A 22,793-nucleotide genomic window follows, 5' to 3' on the forward strand; every position below is an offset into this window, starting at 1 on the left:
TACATTGCTTCTAAAAATCCACTGAATTATATATATATAATTTTATATCAATAAAAAATATAATTTTATTTAAATTACTAAACCAGGCAAGACAATGTTGATTTTTATTTAAGCATAAAAATAAAATTACCTTAAATTTTTTACAAGTGTGTATGCAGAAATATTAATGACGGTTAAAATACTTTAGAATCATATGTGCACAAGTTTTTATTCATTTAACATGTAATGATATTTTTTTTAATGATAAATGGTTTTTTTAATATACATTATATATCTAATGTATATTATCTAATGTAAAAATTTTATATTACAAAATAAAAATAAATGTTTTCCTCGATTTTCACAAAAAAAAAAAACGAAAAGAAAATCTTTCAAGTTTATACTTTGTCTGAGAATATTATTTTGCATTAATTTAAACTTAAATCTTGTGTATTTTTTTAAAGCTACTATATTTATTATCATTTTTTTTTGTACTAATCTTATATAATGATATATGTGCATATATTTTGTGCAATACGTAACTTCTCGTGCTACTTATGATACACGAATCATTTTAATTATTATTTTTTCAAGTAGTACAAATTTCTTCTATTTATCGAGTGTTTATTGTTGTTGTGTTGTCAAAGTAAAGCTCTATACACATGAAAATACTTATTGTTTTGGATGGTTTGTAGAATGTGTTATATATATATATATATATTGATCCTGATTTATTTGTTTTTTAATTAAATTATAATTTATCTATTTTATCCAAATAAATAAATAAATAAATAACTCTTCTACTAGACACAAAAGTGGAACAAAATATAAGTTGTCTCATAAGCTCCTTTTCTAATATCAGCTCTTCACATTCTAATGAATTAATTTGTAGGCAGCCAACTAAAAGCACTTCCAATGTATGTCATTTGTCTACCCCTGAAATGATAGAAATATTAAGACAAAACCGTCCTTTCTTTTTCTTTAAACCATTTCTATCAACCCAAACAAATGCACACAATGTCTCAAAAATCTAAATTATGTGATCAATCCCATGATTATTAGAAAGTCATTAATCAATGTTAATGACATTGGAAATATCAAAGAGTCACAAGGCCTAATCAAAGAAAACAAAATCAATAGTTAGGCGAGCAAGCCAAAAAAACCATAACTTTGCTTCATTCTTGTCATTGATTTGGAGCCGGTCTTTGTCTTAAGTTTGAGAGAAAAAAAATGGTTGGCTTTTGACCACAAAGTTGAATTTTCCCAACAACCAAAAGAAATTGGACACGGAAACATTTTTTAGTTGCTTTAATTCTTTAATCAATTTTTTAAACTTGATTAAGCGTGATGTTAGAGGTCTAAAAGGGAAAAATGACGCAAAATGTCTACAAGTTTTGCTCGCGTGACCATTAATCTTGGCTTGATCAGTGCCATCATCCATGCAAATTGAGTGTTTTTTAACTAAACATTGTGAAAAGCAATGAAAAAAAAAATTATATTTATTTTTAAAAAAATAAAAAACTTATACATAAGTTTATATCTGCGATAGCGGGTTGTTTAAATAAATAATTTTGAATTCAAATTATTATATAAATAAAAAACATATGTAAAAATTTATTTATTTTTATGAAATTTCTAACATCTCATTTTGGATTAGTTTAAAATCTGTTACATTAAATCTAATTATTATAAAAAAAACACTATAGGATTTTTTGTTTTCTTGTTAGATTAGACCAAGAAACATGATGGACAAGAGGAAGTTAAAAGAATTATTTATCCTTATTAATTAACCCATAAAATCAAATTCAATGAATCAAATGCTTCATTTTATTATTTAATTAATTTTCTCTTTCCTCCACCCTTCTTTTTCCAAAACATTGAATAGACACATACAAGAAAATTGATGCACTCTATGTCCCTCATGGACAGTCTGTTGTGCAGTCACACCCACATGTATTTTGATCTGTTCAAATATATTATGCTTGCAAAAGTGGGGTTCCATCTCTTTTCATTTTTCTTATGATCAACAAAGAGAGAATTAATTATTATTAGTCCAAAGTTTCCAACATAAAACAAACATTTTCCTTAACCAATGGACCTTTTCTTAATCTTATACAAACTACTACTTTTTTTCCAAGGCAAACTTTTACATTCATGTAAAGTTTTTTTTTTTTAATATTACAAATGGGGAGTTAATATTGGATGGTTACAAACTAATTGCTACTGTCTCATGTAACTCCATGATATATATATATATATTTTTTTATTGATAAAATTCAGTTATATATGGCACGAAAGTAATAGTTATTACCTAACAACTAATAAAGATCCTTTTGAAACTCTTTTTTATTAATCTCTTAACTACAAATTCATGTAACATAAATTACAATTAAGATTAATTTTCATCACAGTTTCAGTTCCTATTGAATTACTAGTGTCAAATTGAAAAAAAAATAATTTTATTAATAAGTCATTTTTATTTGTTATTTATTATTTTTTTTAAAAAAAACCTTGTGATATGTATGGTATAAAAAACCAAATGTACCTGTTGAAAGTGAATTTTTTCCCTAACAATCCCTTTTAATTCTTAAAGATGAATTTATGATAGTAACAAACACGCCATATTAATCATGAACTATAAGTTCCCCATTTAAAAAATAATAATAATAAACAAGGAACCATAAAAAAAATACACCCATTTACCTAATATTACAGATGGATAACATTATAAAATCCACTATATATATATTTATTATTTTTGGTAATAAAATAGTCAAACCATACTATTTATGATATTTCAATGTACTATGACCGTGTATTTTAATTATGTTAGGAATATTAATGAGATTTATTTTTGGAAAGAATATTTAAATAATTTCAAAGTATACATAGCCAGTAAATAAGGAAATATATATATATATATATATATAAATACATTTATTATAAGTTTGAACAAAAGGTAGGGCCCCACCTACATAGTGACTCAGAGGGGTAGGCAAGGCTAGGCAAGGCAAAAGGCAAAGGCTGAAAGAGGGAGAGAGGAGGTGGAGGAGAGATCCTTTCACACATGCTCACAGAATACAAGACCGGGGCTCCGATGCGGTCTTTCGTGGACGCTGGGCTAAGTTGACGGACGTCCTCGTCACGTACCTTCTGCTTTCCTTCTTCTTCTTCTTCTTCTTCTTCTTCTTCTTCTTTGATAGAAAAGATATAAGAGCAAGAGAGAGAAGTTGAGGAGGAGGAGGAGGAGGAGATTTGGATTTGGAGTTTTGAGGGATAGAGAGATGAGGGGAAGAGGGAACGTGGGGAGTGAGAAGAGGGTGTCGACTAGATGGATCCTGATTCTTTGCATTTCGAGTTTTGGGCTTGGGATGCTCTTCACTAATAGGTTGGTTTTTTTTTTGCTGGAATGGTGGATTGGATTGGTTTTGCTTGTGGATTTTTGGGGATGGTGGTTTGGTGTGTGTGTGTGTTTGTTTGGGTTTTTTGAGCTTAAAGGTTGAGTTTTGTGATTTGTTTTTGTGATGTTTTGGAGAGTTTTGGATTTGGGGAGCGTGGAATTGGTTTTCTAGGGTGGTTTCTAATTCTTATTTTGAGTTTTTTTGTTTGGTTTTTTTAGATTTTGGGTTTCTCTTTCATAAGATTGTGTAATTTGTGTCGGAATTTTTGTGTGTTTTTGGATGTGATCCCCATTTTTTAGTCTAAAGTTTGAATCTTTATGACTTGGGAATCCCCATCCCTCTCTCTCTTTGAATAAGAATAATTAGATCTTGGGATCTGGTGCATGCTTAATTAATGGAATTGATTTTTGAGCCATCTTTGGGTTTCGGCAACGCAGCGTTTTCGGAATCTCTTCTTCCCTGCGCGGTGCTGCAATTTCGAGTCATCTTTCTTAGTTGTGCATTATGTGGGCAATTAATTGATCCTCTTCTTTTTGTATCAAAGCTTGAAAATTGGGATCTTGTTTTCGGCCTTATGATTGATTGATCCCTTTTCTTGGGAAAAATTGGATCTTGGCACCAGGGTTTTATTGATTGATGAGCTCTTCTTCTTTGCATCAATCTGTAGGCTGTGGGTAACACCGGAACCGGGCGGTCATTTTATATCAAGGCGACGACAGGAGCAAGAACTCCAGATTATCTCTGAGGATTGTACTACAAAACGGGTTGGTATTGGTTCTCAGAAGCAAACCAAATTTTTCTGGATGTTCAGTTTTGTTTTTGCTCAACTGCGATGCTTTATGTCTGACAGAAGCTTGGGCAGGATAAGGATATAATGGGGGAGGTGACCAAGACTCATGAGGCCATCCAGTGCGTAGCATGAGCTCAATAATTGCCAATTTGATTAATTTATTGTGTTTATATTTTAAGACTAATGTGAAGGTCCTTTTGGTTGCCATTTGATTGCTTTCAGATCTTTGGACAAGACAATAGCTACTCTGCAAATGGAATTGGCAGCTTCACGAAGTTCGCAGCAGATCGGTGTCGATGGTTCGCCATCAATCACAACCGCTACTCAACAACAAAGGCAGAAGGCCTTCTTTGTTATGGGGATCAATACGGCATTTAGCAGCAGGAAGAGAAGGGATTCAGTCAGAGCTACTTGGATGCCTCAAGGTCTAATTTTTCTCTTTTCTTAGTAGTTGTTCCCTTCCGAGTTGAACTTCAGATTTACCTTGAAGCCTAGGTGACTTGTAGAGGTTGCTTTTTTGGCTTCTATTTCTAACAATTTCTACCCTATTTTAATGGGATATGATATATTAATTAGGGGTACTCAAATTATTTTCCTGGAGACCACATCTGCATTCCATTGCCTTTATTTGATCTCAGCTGAATGTTGGATCCAACCTTAGGTCTTCAGTTCTCTTCTAATTAATTCTTGAGACAAAGGATGCTGGCTTTTGCCGAGTGGTGGCATTTAGGTGGTTTAAGTTTTGAGACTTCCTCCTTGAATTGCCATTTTCCCTTCTCAGTTTCTCTGCTTTATTCTCAAAGTTTTAGTAGAACGTATCTGACTATCAGTAAAAATCGATAGTTGATTTAATATCAACTAGACTTTTATTTGCATCCACTTATTGTCTTGGTTTCTTTAGTGCGTAGATTTTAAATGAGGCACCTTTCTTTGATCGCACTGATCCATAGGACTTCTTAAATAAATATCTTCCCATTTGGAAAAGAAGGCTTTTTTCCTCAATGGAATTCTTCCTAGCAAATAAGATGAAGCTCTTTTTGCAGTTGAAGTTCTATCCACATTTCTCAAAAACAAAAAGTTTTTCTCTTTGCACTTAATTTTGCTAAAAGATTGACAAAATTTTATGGGAAATATAAGCTTTGCTTCATTTCTATATGATAATTGCCCCATTTTGGACCATGAGGTGTACAAAATCAATTCCCTTGTTTAGGCCTTTTATTTGGTCTGATGATATCTATTGTTTCTATTTACTCAATTTACTGTCAAACTATTCTCCATCCAGTAAACTCGTATATTGTAGCCCCTTCTATCAATTACTTCTCCTGAATTTGTAATCCACATTTTATGAAGTCCAGTGTATCAATAGCTAATGTTGGTCCATGACAATGACTTTTTTCGTGACATCATGCCAAAGGTTGTCTCAGCCAACCTTGCCCTGTATAAACTGATAATTGTTTGTGATGGATAATTACAATCACTTTTTCCGGTTTTGATTTGCTAGCTAGCTATAAAGCATTGGAGTTTTCCCTTTCTTCTTTTTTAAATTGCTGTTAGTTGTCTATTGTTCTCAAATTACATTACATCATCTCATCTGTTTTTCTCACATTAACCCAGGTGAGAAGCTCCAACAACTAGAGCGTGAGAAGGGAATTGTCATCCGGTTTATGATTGGTCACAGGTACTTAATCATTCAGCCCCGCCCTTTGCTTTTCCTACAAAGTAGTTATCTTAAGTATCCAGCAGATAATTTATATTTGTGTTGGTCTGGCAGTGTGCACTTATTAGTGGAAAAAAGAGCAACATATTGAGATTCATATAATTCCATATTGAAAATTGTTATGCTAATATGTAAATATGATCATCCTGAAGTTAATGATAATGATTATGCAATCTGCTTATTTCCTTTCCAACCTCCTTTAAGAAACAAATCAGATTTCATCCTAAACTGCCAAACTTCTGAAAGATTACATCTTTGAATATGACTTCTTGCCATAATTCTTTATATCAATAAATAAATACCTATAATTGACTAGCCAACCATCTTGATGAATGCCAAAACCTTTAAAAGATACTGTAATATGTCAATGACTGTCCAATTGGTGATGTATATTTGATGCCAGCAAAGATGGTCTGTCATGTTATTATATTTATCTCTTAAGAGTCAAATGTATGTTAAAATGATTAGTAGCAGATTGTTGATGTTTCTGAAGCTGCAGATTTTTGTATACCTTAGGCTGTGAGAATCTGACCTTCTGATGCAAATGTGAATAATACACCTTTTGGACACATAAGACATCTTCTGCCAAAGTTGCAGAAGGGTTATACTTCTTCTATAATGGTCAATACTTTACTTGAAAAATGTAACTTGCGCATTGTATTTCTGTAAACATTTAAAGATGTTGATGTCTGATGCATTGCTGACCCTAATTTAGAGAGCATTTAATAAATAGGGCTTCCTTGAGTTGACTCTTCGCAAAAAATTTTCTTCTCTTCATCTTCATTTTTCTTTTTTATGCATCTGTCCATCCCCTCCTACTCTGATGAGTGCATTTTAACTACTTTGGTATCTGTCTTTCCAGAGTGAGAGTCAAGTTTTCAATAATTTGAGGATATGTAGGCCAGATATGACAAGAAAAATCTTTTGGGTGATCTTTTAGTTTAGCTAGTTGAAGATTGCTGATTTTTTTCTATATAGTAAATATGGTGTGTGTGCGTGCGCGCGCGCGTGCATGTGTGTCTGTTTTCAAATAACTGTTCATTCATTTTATCAATCATTTTTTTGCTTTCTACAGTGCTACATCCAACAGCATTCTTGATCGGGCTATTGATTCAGAAGAGGCTCAACATAATGATTTTCTCAGATTGGTAATAACTCTACTCATTCTAGCAACCTTGGCTGAAACGGCGAGTAATTTCTATTTAAATGTATGATTTTTTTCCCTACTCCAGGAGCATGTTGAAGGGTATCACGAACTGTCTGCAAAAACTAAAACATTTTTCTCCACGGCAGTTGCTAAATGGGATGCTGACTTTTACATCAAGGTTGATGATGACGTACATGTCAATCTAGGTGAGTCTTTGGACTTAATGCATCCCTAATGCATCCCTACTCCATTGTGTTCTTTTTTTTGTCAAATGTCTGTCCAACCATTCCATAATGATGCAGGTATGTTGGCTGCAACCCTTGCCAAACATAGATCAAAGCCCAGAGTGTACATTGGGTGCATGAAGTCTGGTCCAGTTCTTTCTCAGAAGTAATCCTCTCACCTTGCTTTTGTCGGTGCTTTAGTCTCTGTTCTTTGTAAATCTGGTTATGAACCATCTCTTATTACAGGAGTGTTAAGTATCATGAACCTGAATACTGGAAATTCGGTGAGGAAGGAAACAAGTACTTCCGTCATGCAACTGGACAGATTTATGCTATCTCAAAAGATCTTGCCACATACATCTCGATCAACCAGTAATACGTTGAGCAATTTAAATTTTTAGCAATTACAATGAAGTTAATTATAACCAGTTCTAACAAGTATAGCGCCTTTTGTTCTTCAATAGGCCTATATTGCACAAATATGCTAATGAGGACGTATCACTGGGTTCTTGGTTCATTGGACTTGAAGTTGAACACATTGATGATCGGAGCATGTGTTGTGGAACCCCGCCAGGTTCGGTGTACTTCTATCTTTCCTGTTTGATAACACTACCTGAGTAATGCGCCGCTAATGTTTTCTGTTGTTGTTTTATCCGCAGACTGTGAGTGGAAAGCCCAGGCAGGAAATGTATGCATAGCATCATTTGATTGGAGCTGCAGTGGGATCTGCAAATCAGTGGAGAGAATAAAAGAAGTCCACGAAAAATGCGGAGAAGGAGATGGTGCTGTTTGGGGTGCTATTTAGTACACAGGACTTAGTGAGACCTTAGAATTTTGCTGTAAATGGCAACAATCATTGCTCAACTAGACTGCAGACAGGTTCAAGATTAAGTTCTGATATCCCCTGATGATTGAATTGAAAAACTAGAGTTAAATGTGAGATCAAAAAGCCATTGGACCACAACGACATATCGGAAGGAGCTGCTTGTGTATCAGAAACACTGTTTGTACTAGACTGCAGGTCCCAGAGATCTGTTCAACAGACTAATTTATCACTTGATTTTCATTGTGGAATATGCAGCTTGTAGAGAATGTGTATGTTGTCGTATTGGAATACTACAAATGTTTTATCAACAATTTTGTTCAGAGAGTTATTGACATTCGTTGAAACGGAATCAATAGATTGAAGATCTTCATGGCTTGTGTGTTTCTGTTGGAATTGAGAAACATGTAACAAAATCTACAGTTATATTTTTTAACATCAAAGGGTCAATAATACGACAAGTTCATACCGTAATATCGAAGCTACTCTCATTGGTGAAACATTTAACATGTTTATTAGCAAAGTCAGTGACGAGAAGAAGATGGAGAGTGCGTGTTAGAACGTGCAGCATGACAAGGATGGCTGAGGAGGAGATCAGTGTAGGGGTTGTTATCAAAGTCACTGTGAAACAATCCTTGCATCCATGGCCATTGAATGTATCAACAAAAGTTTCCAATGAAAATCTATGAAGGAAAGGACATCTTCCTCCATTTCTGGTACATAATGTCTGATGCCAAGTTGACCATCTTTGTGGTTCTTCTTGGTCAACCAATCAAATTTTCTTCAAGAATGTCATGGAAGATATTAAAGCATACTTTTTTTTTTACACAATATATCCCTGTTAAAACCTGAAATTGCAACTGAAATGTGAAAAAAATCTGAAGGCCTTTGCTTCTCAATTGCTTTTGCATCTAAACATGTCAAACAAAGAATCATGGCATTGCAAATGAAAGGCTAATACCTTTGAGATTGACCCAATGAAATAAATAAATTAAATAAATTTATAAATAAAAACATCAATGTCCTATAAAAACCTTGGATATCCCCCACTCTCAGCAGAGGAGAAGAGAGGATGAAGACTAAGAAGGGTTGCTTAGCAGTGAGGGTTGGATTAGAGAATGAAGAAGGTGGTTTTCAAGAGGTTCATGATCCCCATATCATATCTCCATCATCCTCTCTTCATTGAGCTTCTTGAGAAGGCTCAAGATATCTATGGTTTCGACTCCTCCGGTCCACTTAAACTACCATGCTCCACCGATGAGTTTCTCCATCTCCGGTGGCTCATCGAGCGTGAATCACCTCGCAATCATAGTCCTCACAATCATCACAACCATCCTTCTTTTCCTTTCCACCCTTGTTAATCATTGGAGTAAAAAATTCTCACTCACACTGATGAATGCATTACACCAAATTATTAGATATGTGTGTGTGTGAAACAAATGTAACATGAATAATTTTGAATGAGTTGATTTTCATAGTTTATTTGTTATGCACAATGATTTAGGTACTGTTATAATAACTGAATGGTTCATGCAGGTGTAAACAGAGCATGTTTGCATCAGTGTATGTGATGGTTTGTTCAATCTTGCATGTATACCTTTGAATGGTTTTGAAAGTGTTTGGACATGTCCGTTGGGTTAGTTAATGTGTGTGTTCACATGAGAAGCCATTATTGTCATTTATTTGTGATTTTATGATATATATATTTTTTTTAATTTAAAAATTTTATTTTAAAATTGAATGTTAAGATTAGTAATTTATTTTGAAAAAGGAGAGAGGAAATCAGAGAGACAATGATTAGATTGATATTATCTTCATCCAACGGTCAGAAAATAATCTAATTCATTTATTTATTAGGAATCACACTACTTGAGTAGAATCTTTGTTACGATCTCCTCCATTCTCTCTCTATATATATGCGTCGGTGTTGAAGCCACTCAACTGAAGAATTCGAGAGCGGGAACGTTATCCCGCGCCTTTTTCGTCTCTTTCCCGCTTCCCAAATCCCCACAAACCCTAGCTCCTCGTTCCCCTTCGATCCGCTTGTTTTGGTTCGAGAGCGACCAAATTCGCCTTGTTTTCTTGAATCTGATGGATGAATCCTGCGGGGAAGCGACGATCGCCGGTTCTGCGAACCCTAATCCTCCTTCCGAGGTGAATCGGAAGCGGAGATCCATCCAGACGAAACTCCCATGGGTTAATCAAGCTCGAGGCGGTGGAGATGTGTCCGACGGCGAGAACAAGCGGAAGACGCGGCGGAAACGGGAATCTCTGCCTCAGGGTTCCAAGAAGGTTTTTATCTGCTTTCATAACCTTTATGTTGTGATGTTTCTTGAGGGTTTTGATTTTTCTGGTAGATTCTTGCGGTGATAATGTTGCCCATTTGTTTCTGATAGCATTTGGACCTGTTTGTTACCCCTTAACGTTAGAGAAAGGGGTTTGCAGGTTTTGGGATCTATCTGTTCTCGTGATTCATTTTTATCTATTTTAGTGGTTCTTGAACTTGCGAGTATTTTGAGTTTAAGTTTGGAGAACTTTTGCATGGAATCTGCAAAATGAGTTGCTTTAGAAACTTTGAGATGTGGCATACTTGTGTGATCATCTGCTGTTCAATGCTTCATTTTTTGTAGGAAATGAAAAAAAAACATTATAATCATTGTCATTATCGAGTTAAAACAAATCTTTTGTAATTTGACAGTATTAATTTAGCTAAAGATTGCATGAAAGCAATTTGTGCTGTTCGGGAGTCTTTTCTTGGAGTCTTGTCTAAACATACATTACTAAGGCCTCCTCTTTTTTTTTTTTACTGTGATTTCCTATAGCTAGTTTTTGTGTGTGTGTGCGCGCGCGCGCGCGCGCAGGCGTGTCCATTTTCATCGGATTACATACCTTAATAATGTGATGCTGATGTTTGACTTTCAACTTTGGACTTCCCTGGTTGATCTATAATCCAATGAAATGCGCATACTTCATAAAAATATGAACATTTTCCCAATTGATCAGTATGAAAAGCACTTGCAAAATGAAATTGCATTACTTAAATTCCACCTTCCATTGACTCCATGCACAATTAGATTACACAAAACTATTTTTTAATCTAATCAATTTCGCTTTACATCACTACTCTTTTAGAACATAGTTGTCTGATGTTAACATCTTTATTTCTTTTCTGTAAGTAATTCACTAGATTGCTGAACATGGTTTTGATGATAAATTGTAATGGTTGCATAAGTTCCTATGGACCATGCAAAGTTACTTATTCACCTTGTTGTTAACCACGAGTATCATTCATTCACGTGGGAAATATTTTTAAACTCTATTTTCTGGATCTATTTTGTTGCTATTCTGTCTTATTAATGGCTCTCATATATATATCTTCTCTATATAGATTCTGGCTTGCATAAGTTAATATTTTTCTAAAATTTTGATAGTCTCTGGCTGCCTGCAATGAAGCATCCAAAGCAAATAAAGGGAGTGGAAGATCTTGTGTTTTAAACAGTAAGTCAATATCTAGAACCACCACTTTGTCAAAAAAATATCTAGTGACCCATCGGAGTGTTTCTAAATCTTTTGCTATATTTGTTATTTATAGTATTTCTAGATGATTTTGGAGTTTTTTTGCACTTGTTTTACAATCAAAGCTGGAAACATGTTATGCTTCTTAAAACTTGTTTAAATAATTTTCAGAGAGAAGCCCAGAAATAAAGCAAAAACAAGAAGAAGACGCAGAAACTTTAAAAGTCAGAAGCAGCAGGAGATGCGAGGCTACTGAATCCAAGTACAGTAAGCATATAGCACAGCTTGCTTTCCTTTATAGATTCATCTTTAACATCATCAATATCTTCTTGAACAGTTAGTTCTTGGTGTTTCATTTGCTCAATTGAATTGGCATGTAATCTAATGTTAGTCTTTTACTGCTGCAGTGATAATCCTTAAATATCAAATTTGCACCAAACTGAATTCAGGATGGATTTTTGATTTTTTTGATTTTTTTGATTTTTTGCATTATTTTAACATGAAAAAAGAGAAGAATCTGTCAATCCTGAAAGACCAGGCTTTTGCTCTTCATGCTAGATCCTGCTTATCCATATTTGCATACCTTTTCCTTATACGGCCTTCACTTCTGCATGTTTTATTCTCTTAGGCTTTTGTAATCAATGTTTTTGAACTTCAAAGCTACCCTTCTTGTTGTCTCTAGTCACGTGTGTTTCATACTCCAGTTCACACATCCTTTGACCCTAACCTTTTGTAGTGTGTAACTGTCAATTGCATTTCTTCTTTATAGAATTTTTCTCTAAGTTTCTATACATCATGCAACTAGTGGCGTGCTAGGATAGCAGCTTGTTTTTGCCATAGATCAGCCCTGTTCCTTGTGATATGTTCATCTATCACTCGATTTTATCCCATATTGGATTCAAGGAAAATAAATTTCTTTGGTACAATTCTCTCATTAGTTTTTACCATCATCTCATTTGATAAATTTACATCAAATTTAATAACAATATTCATTAGGTGTTTTTACTCATCCATGAATTCTCTGGAATACTCTAATTAGATGTTGACTGTGTAGATTTATTTCATCTGGTCCCTACATGCATGCCATGGCTGCAACAGTTCTTGTTGTACTTAGTTTATGTTAATTTTGCATTGTGATGATTGTGCATTCATTCTTTTCCCCCTTTTCTTTCTTTCCCCCCACCCACACCTCCACCCCCAAATATCTGGTACATTGCAATTTCAACTTTCTGATTGTGTTTCATTCCCTTGACATGCCTGCTTACTATCAAACTCATGTGTGATTTTATATTATAAGCTGAACCATTAAAAATATTGTCTACTTATCACTTCACCAAATAAGATCTTATTTCTGTTAACAATGTAGAAGGTCTAAATGACAATCAGAAAACTAATGCTGCTTTTAAGGATTCAATATCTAGTGGGCTTGAATCGAAGGAGTTAAGTTTGAGTTCTCCCACTGGCGTAGAATTTAATGCTACTGTGAATCTTGATGGAAGGCTGCATCTTCAACAACCGGATTTCAATCTCCAGTTGGAGGGAAATATAGCAGTAAAGGTACTTAAATTATTTCCTGCAGTGTAATTATTTCATTTCATAACGTGTAACTAAATTTTTATGATTATCAGGAAAGTATTGAATTATCAACTGGGAAACAAATGCATCAGTTTTTTACTTGTTGGGAAGAGACCAAGAGAGTAGCAAAATCTATATCTGCGTCAAATAGGGAAAATTATTATTATTCTGCTCATGATGAGGATGTTTTCCTTGGTTCACCAATTCACATATTTGACAAAGTGGAGGTATGTTTTCCATATTGTATTGCATTCCAATACTGGTTTGGAGCTATATGTGATTTAGTGCCTATTTGTTTTGTCTAGGATGAGTCTATTGGATTACATTGGCAGAATTGGGTTTTTAAAAACAAAACCCCAGATTCAGATGGTTCTTATGACCCAAAACATGCTTCATCAGTCTTTGAGAGTTCAGTTAAGCCTTTAGAATTGGATACTGCCTGCCACTCACAGAGGCATCCCAATCAAATGCTGGCTAAACCAAACCTTATAACTTCGGTAGTAGCCTCTTCTTCATTGCCAGAACACGAGCAAGTGGGCCAACTTGTGACAGTTCTGTTTCTTTCTTTGTTTTTTGGTGAATTTTCTAAGTGACATGTGTACCGTCAAATATGATGGTTGCATATCCTGTGTGCATTTACTCATTTTTGAATTTCTTTTGCAGGATAATGGTGGGAACAGTAGCAACAGCACCAGCAGCATATATCTACCATTCAGATGTAGCAATAGCTTAGTTGACATGGAGACTGAGAAGGATTGCATGTTAGTAAAAGAGAGGTTCGTTTTAGGTTAAAATGATGAAGCAATCAGTAATATATTCTTGCTTGAATTTCACTCTCATTTTGGGGTTTTTTCTTGAATGAACTTGCTTTAAGTTCTACAAAGAGCAGCTAGAATACAAATGTATGGTAGCAGCAAGCAAACATCGAAACTGTCTAAACCTTGATTTTCTTGAAGGTTTGCCTTCCCATTCAAGAAGGTTTGCCAATGAGATAGATTCATTTCTATACATAATAGTATGGGAAAAGGGCATAGTAAGTTACTTCTTTTATGGATATTTCATAGTAAAGGCAGTAGAGTGGCCAGAAAACATGAGCTATGCAATATAGTGTAGATAACTTCATTAAGTCATTTTAGTGACATCCAAGTCAAACAATGGGTGGAATATTCTAATCCAATCGAAGATTCTAATCGTTGCCATTGTTTTACCTGCCAACTAACATGCAGTTATTCTGGAAACTTTACCATCTGATTCTATCTTTCTACATGCCTTTTGATGCTGGTGCCAGTTTATTGTTTCATTGCATCTTTTTTTTTTGCAAAAGAAATTATATAACCTGTATTGCTTTTCTATGCTCGCAATCTTGGTGTATTTCCAGGTTGGATTCATACAATCTGCGTCGTGGTAATTTCCCTGAAAGTAGCTTATGGACAGACAAGTATCAGCCAGAAAATACCTTAGAGGTGATAACTTGAATTTTTATTTTATTTTATTTTATTCCCTTTTTTTCATTTATTCCTGCTGTTGGCCACCAAAATAAACAATACTACACTAATTTTGTCATGTGACATAAGTTACCCTGTTTACTTGCATCAATTGAGTGCATCCATGCGGCTCTTGATTTAGCCTTTGACATCAAACTAATTTATCTTGTTGCTTCTGTAGTTGTGTGGAAACATCAAGTCTGTTAGGATTCTTGGTGAATGGCTTAAGTCTTGGGATGAAGGTCCAAGGAGCAATAGAAGTTTTAATAGCTCTGTTAAGGATGGTCATCATAGTTCTTATGATATCGAATCATATATGGATGATACAGATGATGAAGCTGTTCGTAAGAATGTCCTCTTGCTTACTGGTCCAATTGGGGTGAGTTATTCTTTATTTTTATTTTTATGTGGCCTACTTTCACCCAGGCGGGTAAATATTATGTAACTGATGTATAAAAGTTCTCCCATTGCTGTCCATCGGTGTGCTTTTTTCCCCCCTTTTACAACAATATGGTTGCTTCTCTCTTTGGCCAACCTTAAATCTCTTTACTTATTATAAGCTGACTTTCTGTAATCTTGTTGGATTTTTGATAGAGTGGGAAATCTGCTGCAATACATGCTTGTACCAAAGAACAAGGTTTTGAAGTAATTGAGGTATTTCTGAACTATTTTTTTGGTTGTATCAGTTATTTGAAGCAAAAGAAGAGTTTTTTTTTTTTATTATTGAATGTTCATACCTTCATTATGGTTCTTTGGATTTATCCTGTGTATAGTTAAGCTCATAAGTTTTTGAATTTGTGTTTCGTGGCAAGTATAATATTATGTATCGTTCCTCAATGTAGATAAGAATTATGGAAGAAAAACAAAATCATTAACAGAGAGTCAAACTCCTTAAAAGATGAATCACTCTTCTTGATTTCTAAGTTAGTTACTTTAGCATGTATGAAAAATAAAAAGAAAAATTTAGTTCTTCAAAATCTGGAAAAATGAAAAGAATAACTCAATTGTGCATTATGTTTTTATAAAGCTATTGGTTGATTTTATAGCTGCAACTATGCGTATAAATCTGCATGAGTAATCTGTAGCCTGTGGTTGTAGTCACATAATCTTTTACCATGTAATTATTAAATTTTTTCTATATAAAGTAGCATGTATACTTCATTCTCATCTCTAAATGAGAAATCACCATATACAAATCTAGTATTACTTTCTCTTGTGTGTCATCAAGGTATCCATAAATCAATTTTCTAGATATCTGAATTATGTGCAGTATAGCTTGAATCTAAAGAAATTTGAACACCAACTTAGTAACAAGTGGCTTATGTTAATTGGAACCTAATCATGCAACTATTTCTGCCAGATGCCACAATTGAAAAGGTTTTAACTTGAAAGAAATTGAATCCTGAGTGGGCATTGGTTAGGTTGGAATAAGTTGTTGGGTCAGGGGCTTTAATGTGTAAATTTTGGTTACAGTGAAAACTTTTATCCTAAGTTGCCTTGACTTAATAATACTTATTAGAATAAATTCTATATACTTTAAAATCTTATTTTTCTAATTGATGATTGTTATCTATTTATACTTGTTGTTTAATATTTATTAATGATGATGTTTTTAAATAAATAAATAAATAAATAAATAAATAACTAAATCATTCTTATTCCAAATTGTTCCCAAGGTGGTATTGGGTTGGAGAGTTTGGAGTAAGTTTGTTCCAATTCATTACCCAACCAAAGACACCGTAAGCGAACTTAATAATGAATGGTCTGTGGTATTTTGAACCTAGTCATGTATCAATTAATTGCCTACTTTGTATTGTTCAGCTCTGTAAGAGTCTAAGGATTGAAGTCCTAATTGGAAATTTGGCTTCATACAAAATGTAGTTCCATATTTATTAATTTGGTCTATTATGTGATGGATTCCTGAAAATCTGCCATGCACAACCAATGGTTTTTCTCATTTATGTTGCTAAGTAACCACTATATGCTTCAAACTGTTGTTTATAGGTTAATACGTCTGATGTCCGGAGTGGAGCCCTCATGAAACAAAAGTTCGGGGATAGTATAGAAGCATCTGCAATTACCCCATCCCTATGGTTTGTTATATCTCCAGAAAACAAATTTGGAAATTTGTATTGTATTATATAATCACATATTGCTTCTGAAATGTTACTGTTTGTGTGTTTTTATAATTCTGTAAAAGCTGTTCACAAAAATTTTCAGCTACTCCACATTTATAGATAATCATTCTTGTTCCTTTTAAACTTTTGGTGGTTGTTATGTTTGGAGAAATTTCCTATTGCAACCTGAACTTGTAAGATAGTTAATTGTTAATGAGGATCACTGATCGAATAAGCAAATTAATGTTAATGTGCATTATAATAATCTTATGTATACCTTTAACGCCCTTAATTTAAACTTGCATTGATTAGAGTGGTAAAACCATTATTATGTAATTAGTTGATTTATATTCTTTTCTCTTGAGAATATGACACGATAATGGATAAGTTATCGCCCAAACCATCTGTTACAACTTGGATATTTGTAAGAGGGTGTATATTTCTTACGGAGGGCAAGAAGGGGATTGGATATGCGCACAACTTGTTGTAATTAAGGTGACTATAGTTATACTTTAATGCTATTTGCTAATGGTTATGCTCATTTAAGCCTTAATAAATTGTGGTTGATGAGGGCCATATACAATAGACTACCTTTTATGCAATTATTAATTACTCAGAGTTTAGTAACCTTACTAAGAAGACCTTGAAGATTTACAGAGCCAGAGACCATGATCCTCCAGAAATTTATGATCACATCAAAACTTAAAGCTTCTAAATACTATTGTATAGGTTTTGATTGTGACAGAATAGCCTGGGCTAAGTTTGGTATGAAGTTTTAAACTGAGATATGACTCTAAATGGTCTTAGTTTATCCCAACTTTATGTTATGTTTATATGGATTTGAATGAGTTAGGTTTGAATGCATGCATGTTAAAATGCGGGACAAGGTGAGTTAGCTATTTTATTAATCAATGGCATTCTTTATGGTCATTCGGTAATAAACCTAAGACAGTATTCCTTGTCCCTAGGAAAACTCATGTCAGTTGCTTTATCTTAGGTGTGACATTTTCTGGATTGGAATTGATGCATTTTGAACATATAAGGGAACTATATATCTCACTAGTGATGGGAAAACATTTCTAGATATCCATACAATATTTTGAGGCTTGGAATGGCTTGTAAACAATTTTTGAGCCGTTAACCTCCATTTAGATTTACTTCAGTGAATATACATTGAACAACACCTTCTATTTCTGAGATTTCACCCATTTATCGTTTTCCTTTCCCCTGAACATTTGGAAACTACTATACATATTCAAGCTAGGCAAGTCAGCTACTGAAGTTCTTCACCCACTTGATTGTTGACCCATCGGGTAAAGCCAATTATGATATGGTTATGAGTTTGCATTTGATAACCATTATATTAACTATTGATATAATCTAGAAGCTATTTTGTTTTTTATAGTAAGTGGTAAGTTCAAAGTTCTTCATAATTTGTGATTTCGAATTTTCGACAAGCAATAGTACCCAATATGTGCATTCTGCAAAATTTTATGTGCTCATGTGCTGATGCATACCCTTGAGTTCAAATACACTATATATGCTTCTGCGAGTATGAGGTTTATGCACCTTACAAGTGTTTAATGTGTTTAAAAAGTTAGACTCATAAGCACAACACATAAGTTGCACTCATGATTCCTTCACTTAATGCTGTATCCTGGTCTCATCTTTTCTGCTGGCCACTCAAGCTGAAAGGTTTTTATCTGTCACCCCTTGGTTCCTCTGATGGAATGTTTTTGAATTAGTATTAATTAAAGTTTTGGAAGTTTGAATGCATTTTCTCTATATCACAAATTCATATATATCTCCAGTTTCAATTTGTAGTTCTTAGTGATGAAAATAATTATATCACTTCAATATTTTTGTACAGCTTGAAGGACAATCCAATTGGTGAGAGAAAGAAAATTATTCCAGCCCTCTCATCTGGCATCATAGACATTGATGACACTGATGATAGCTTTTCACAAAGGACCTCAGAAAATTGTCAGCAAGGTAAAATTGCTACAGGAGGCACTCAGAAACTTGTGGAAAAGAAAAACACAAATTCTTGGAAAGTAAAAGGATCGATACAAGTCTTTGAAGATGTGGATGTTGTGTTTTGTGAAGATATGGGCTTCATTTCTGCTGTTCTTCAACTAGCAGAAAAAACCAAAAAGCCCATTATACTGACAAGCAATGGTAAGCTATTGATGAATCCATCCATCATAGAGATAAGTTGACACTTTCAGGCTCTTAGTCATTCTGACTTATCCATTTGCATGTTGTGATGTTTGATTTATCTTGCAGACAAGAATCCGATTTTACCACATTTGGATCCGCTAATTGTGGATTTCACTGTTCCATTATATGAGGACCTACTTTCCCATGCACAAATGGTTTGATATCTTAATTTTGATAAAGTGCACTCATTTACTGTTACTTCAAGATTGATTGATTACAAAATATATTTGTAGGTTTGTGCTGTGGAGGGGATTCACATGTCATCTGAGTTACTTGAGAGATTGATTAGCTATTGCCGAGGTGACATCCGCAAGATGCTTATGTTTCTTCAGTTCTGGTGTCAGGGCACTAGATGCCAAATAGGTCAGTACTTGAGTAATCTTTTTTACCATAATTGTTAATTTTAAGGCTTGAAAACTTGGAATAAATAAACATATTCATCTTTGGCGAGCCTTGATTCTTGAATTTGTGTAATAATTGTTTGAATCTGAAGCAATAGATTTGTCTGTTTTGGTGGGACTTCATTTTTTGGTGGTTGGTGCTTCTGTACATTAACCCTCTCTAAATCTGTGTGGGCAAGAAACTTGTCGTCCGATAGCAGGTCAAACACATGGGTTGTGAAACATTGCTAACCATGATTTGATCATGGGTTCTGCAATGTTAAACATGATATGATTTGTGCTGTATGTGTGAGCATGTTAACTCATCCAGTACAAATCATCTGATGTTAATCGTAATATTTCATGAAAAAAATCTTGCTGTATTTTGTATTGGAAGTCCTTTGTCCCTACCTACCCTCTTGGATGTGTTATTTAGATGCTACCCAAATTTACTTCTATGGCTAGTATTTTGTATCATATGCTAAAAGGTACGCGTTCAACTATACAATTCTTTGTTTGATGGTTTGAATGATTTTGAATTTCATAGGAGACGCTTGAAAGGTTTTAATTTATTTACCTTGCACTATTCAGATGACAGTAAACGGTGCACCTACAATCCATTGCCTTTTGATGTTAGCGCTGCTCATTTGATAATGCCGAGGGTAATTCCTTGGGACTTCCCCTGTGATCTTTCAGAAAAGATTGAAGAGGAGATCAGTGGTAGTATTTCTTTATTTGAGAACTTATGTCTAGAGGATGCCAAAGAACACATTCTCTGCACAATAGAAATGATTGATTCTTCAAAGATTGGCAATTACAACAGAAACAGAAATAGTAAGAAGAGCATTTTGAAGCAGAAATGTTCCTTTCCTGAGTTTACTGATTTTTCAGTTGATGCCGATCGTCTTGAAGACTTTTTAGATGCTTCAGATACTCCTGAAGAATTGGCTCAGCAAAGAGTGAAGCGCAGACGTTGCATCATTTTGTCTTCACAATCTGATGATGACCCAAGCACTGATGAGGTTCTGCCTAGGGAAAACATCACAGTCAATCATAACAGTCTCATTTTGCATGACATGAGAATGCCAATTAATATAGATGTGAAAGAAGTCCATAATCAAGCTAGGCCATCTTCCAGTATGGTATGTGAGTCTAAAATGGAGGACACAATTTGCGATACATCTGGATTACAGGATGTCTCATGTGTTCCAGAATCATCATTTGCTTGCGCGATTGATGCTAACAAAGAGGTTGACAGTCTATCTGTGCCAGATTATGCCAGCCAGACATCTGTTAACTTGTCTGATTGTCCTTTAGTTCCAGTTCATTCTAGAGCTGATATTGACTATATGAATGATTCAGTATCTGAATCAAATAAACTCTCAGAGGACAATATAGGATACAACTGTGAGGTGTATCTAGAATCAGTTTATGGAGATGAGGATGTAGTTATGTCTCATGAACATGAGGAACCACAAGCACTGAGTAGATCTGTAGTAATGGATGAGTCTGGTCATGTTGGTTCAAACATGTTGGCACCTATCAAATCCTCTACTCCTGTTCAGCAGAAGTGGCAGAAACTCAAAAGTTGCCGTGAGGATCTGAAGTCCTGTTTAAACTCTAATCATAAAGATGCTTATTCTATAATCAAACTTTCTTCTCAACTTACAGATCTAATATCTCAAACTGATGTTATGATCAATGGCTGCAACGCTGTGTTTAGTGTAAGTTTATTTTTAAATTCTGCTTAATCATTGAAATAGTTTGTGTAACGTTATGCTCTGAGACCAACCTCCGTATTTCTACAGGACATTTTGGACAGAAGTATAATGCTGTCTGATGGATCAGATGATTTCTCTCGGGATGATAGACAGTTTGAGATGGGATCCACATATGCTCAGCATGGCTTTTGTTTCTATGCAAATAAGTGTGCTGCAACTGGATCAAGTTTTGGTTCTCAGACCACATTGGATTTAGCACATGAAATGTTGGCTTCAAGCACTAATGTAATGGCTCTGGGCAAGCTGCTGACCACTCCCAATTTGTCCTGGAAAGGAACTTTGGTGATGGAGACAATGAAAATTGGTTCTGAGGGAAGGTATTAACTTATTGTTTCTCTTAAATTTCTTGATGCTATTTCAAACTGTTACTCCTTCCCCTCGGTGCTTCTGCATGTTCATCCAAAACATCATTACATCATCCTGGTTCTATTTTTTATTTTAGTTGTTTGATCCCTTGTCACATGATATCTGTTATTGGTGTTATTTGAAGGGAATTGGAATCTGAACTTTTCAACGCCATCCTCCCAAAAGTCCCCACTCGTGTCTCTGTCATTAAAAGGGCCTGCATTCCTTGAGTATGCTTCTTTTATGAGTCAGATCTCAAAGTCTGTAGATTCTCGGCTAGCTGAAATCACAAAGGAAAAACAGGGAAGAAGGTAGTGTCATCATACTGGAACTTCAAACTTACAAGTACATCCTACAATGTTGTTGATTAGCTATGTGAGTATGCATAATCACTCCTTATTGCACAGGTTTCGGGCTCCTGTACATTATCTGAATTCAGGGCAATATTCTTTGACATCTGAGCATGTCAAATTGCTGTCTCAAAGCTTTTGTTTTAAAGAGAGTGCGGTAGTTAATATGTGAAGGGATTGACTGAAGGATTACTCAACAGGTGTAGTATTATTTAACATGCTTTATCCCTTATAAAATAAGGGGCTGTTTTAGATGAGAGTGAAAGTGATGGGCAAGATGTTGATCTTCTGGCCTAATCCTGGACACGGGAGAGAGAGGTAACCTACTATAAGCCATTGCGACCATTTTTCTTCAACTATAAAATGTAATTGTCAATCATTTATGATTCAATCATTTTTTTTTTTTAATTTATATCAGTTCTCAAAACTGTTACTGCAACTTCAAATTTTGTTTTCTTTTTTTCTTTTTTAAAAAAATTAACCTACTATAAGCAATTTATGCATTCCATGAATTCACCTGCTCAGGCCATTGATTATATACAGTGATCCTTAAATTTCTGTGCTGCAGTTTGTTCTGAGTTACCCCAGTACAGAATAGCACTAGTTATCTAAATATGACTTCAAGGGCTCTATAATGAAATGTTTGTATTTAAACTTTTAAAGAAAGCCTGTTTTGTGGATAAACCTGGGTGATTACAGGTAGGAATCAGTTCTTGGATTTGTATTTGTATTTTTATTTTTAGTTCTTTTCTAGGATTTGAAATTAAGAACATTTGAAAATAATTGGATGTATACCTTATTGCCTTAACTCAATGTGCAAGATAACCTTAGACAGAGCCTATGCTGAACCTGAAAGTACATTGTTTGCCACCAATGTAAGAACCCTTGCATCATTTCATCTGGCATTAGTAATTTGTAATGATTGATTCCCTCCAAAACAATAT

The 22,793-nt window shown here is 34.5% G+C and overlaps 2 protein-coding genes across 8 annotated transcripts; both read left to right on the forward strand.

Annotated features, from left to right (window-relative positions):
• The first annotated feature begins 2,981 nt into the window (after window positions 1-2,981).
• On the forward strand, window positions 2,982-8,459 carry LOC120249971 (beta-1,3-galactosyltransferase 7-like). Its single transcript, XM_039258689.1, has 11 exons — window positions 2,982-3,367; window positions 4,048-4,144; window positions 4,231-4,289; window positions 4,393-4,595; window positions 5,785-5,848; window positions 6,963-7,035; window positions 7,120-7,240; window positions 7,337-7,424; window positions 7,505-7,630; window positions 7,723-7,832; window positions 7,918-8,459. Exons 1-11 carry the CDS (start codon window positions 3,264-3,266, stop codon window positions 8,061-8,063), a joined length of 1,191 nt encoding a protein of 396 aa, XP_039114623.1. The 5' UTR covers window positions 2,982-3,263; the 3' UTR covers window positions 8,064-8,459.
• A 1,523-nt stretch (window positions 8,460-9,982) lies between these two features.
• Window positions 9,983-22,261, forward strand: LOC120249661. 7 transcript variants are annotated; one of them, XM_039258244.1, is made up of 18 exons: window positions 9,983-10,373; window positions 11,513-11,579; window positions 11,769-11,864; window positions 12,964-13,154; window positions 13,226-13,399; window positions 13,478-13,723; window positions 13,836-13,948; window positions 14,551-14,635; window positions 14,838-15,035; window positions 15,251-15,310; window positions 16,661-16,749; window positions 18,644-18,951; window positions 19,060-19,148; window positions 19,227-19,356; window positions 19,965-21,097; window positions 21,182-21,471; window positions 21,645-21,810; window positions 21,907-22,261. In XM_039258244.1, the coding sequence occupies exons 1-17, from the start codon at window positions 10,173-10,175 to the stop codon at window positions 21,727-21,729; spliced, it is 3,555 nt and encodes a 1,184-aa protein (XP_039114178.1). In that variant the 5' UTR covers window positions 9,983-10,172; the 3' UTR covers window positions 21,730-21,810; window positions 21,907-22,261. The 7 variants fall into 7 exon arrangements, with proteins under 7 accessions (XP_039114178.1, XP_039114180.1, XP_039114179.1 ...); XM_039258246.1 differs by having other exon boundaries at window positions 13,478-13,669; XM_039258245.1 differs by having other exon boundaries at window positions 12,967-13,154.
• Window positions 22,262-22,793: the final 532 nt, after the last annotated feature.

The sequence above is a fragment of the Dioscorea cayenensis genome, chromosome 19, assembly GCF_009730915.1.
Source record: "Dioscorea cayenensis subsp. rotundata cultivar TDr96_F1 chromosome 19, TDr96_F1_v2_PseudoChromosome.rev07_lg8_w22 25.fasta, whole genome shotgun sequence".
Lineage (NCBI taxonomy): Eukaryota > Viridiplantae > Streptophyta > Magnoliopsida > Dioscoreales > Dioscoreaceae > Dioscorea > Dioscorea cayenensis.

Excerpts from the sequence above, each read along its gene's own strand:
- LOC120249971 (XM_039258689.1), top strand. The coding sequence starts at position 3,264 with ATGAGGGGAAGAGGGAACGTGGGGAGTGAGAAGAGGGTGTCGACTAGA. Across the intron at positions 4,145-4,230 it reads AGGATTGTACTACAAAACGG|AAGCTTGGGCAGGATAAGGA; the intron begins GTTGGTATTGGT and ends TATGTCTGACAG. Across the intron at positions 7,425-7,504 it reads GGTCCAGTTCTTTCTCAGAA|GAGTGTTAAGTATCATGAAC; the intron begins GTAATCCTCTCA and ends CTCTTATTACAG.
- LOC120249661 (XM_039258244.1), top strand. The coding sequence starts at position 10,173 with ATGGATGAATCCTGCGGGGAAGCGACGATCGCCGGTTCTGCGAACCCT. Across the intron at positions 13,724-13,835 it reads AAGTGGGCCAACTTGTGACA|GATAATGGTGGGAACAGTAG; the intron begins GTTCTGTTTCTT and ends TTTCTTTTGCAG. Across the intron at positions 19,149-19,226 it reads TACTTTCCCATGCACAAATG|GTTTGTGCTGTGGAGGGGAT; the intron begins GTTTGATATCTT and ends ATATATTTGTAG.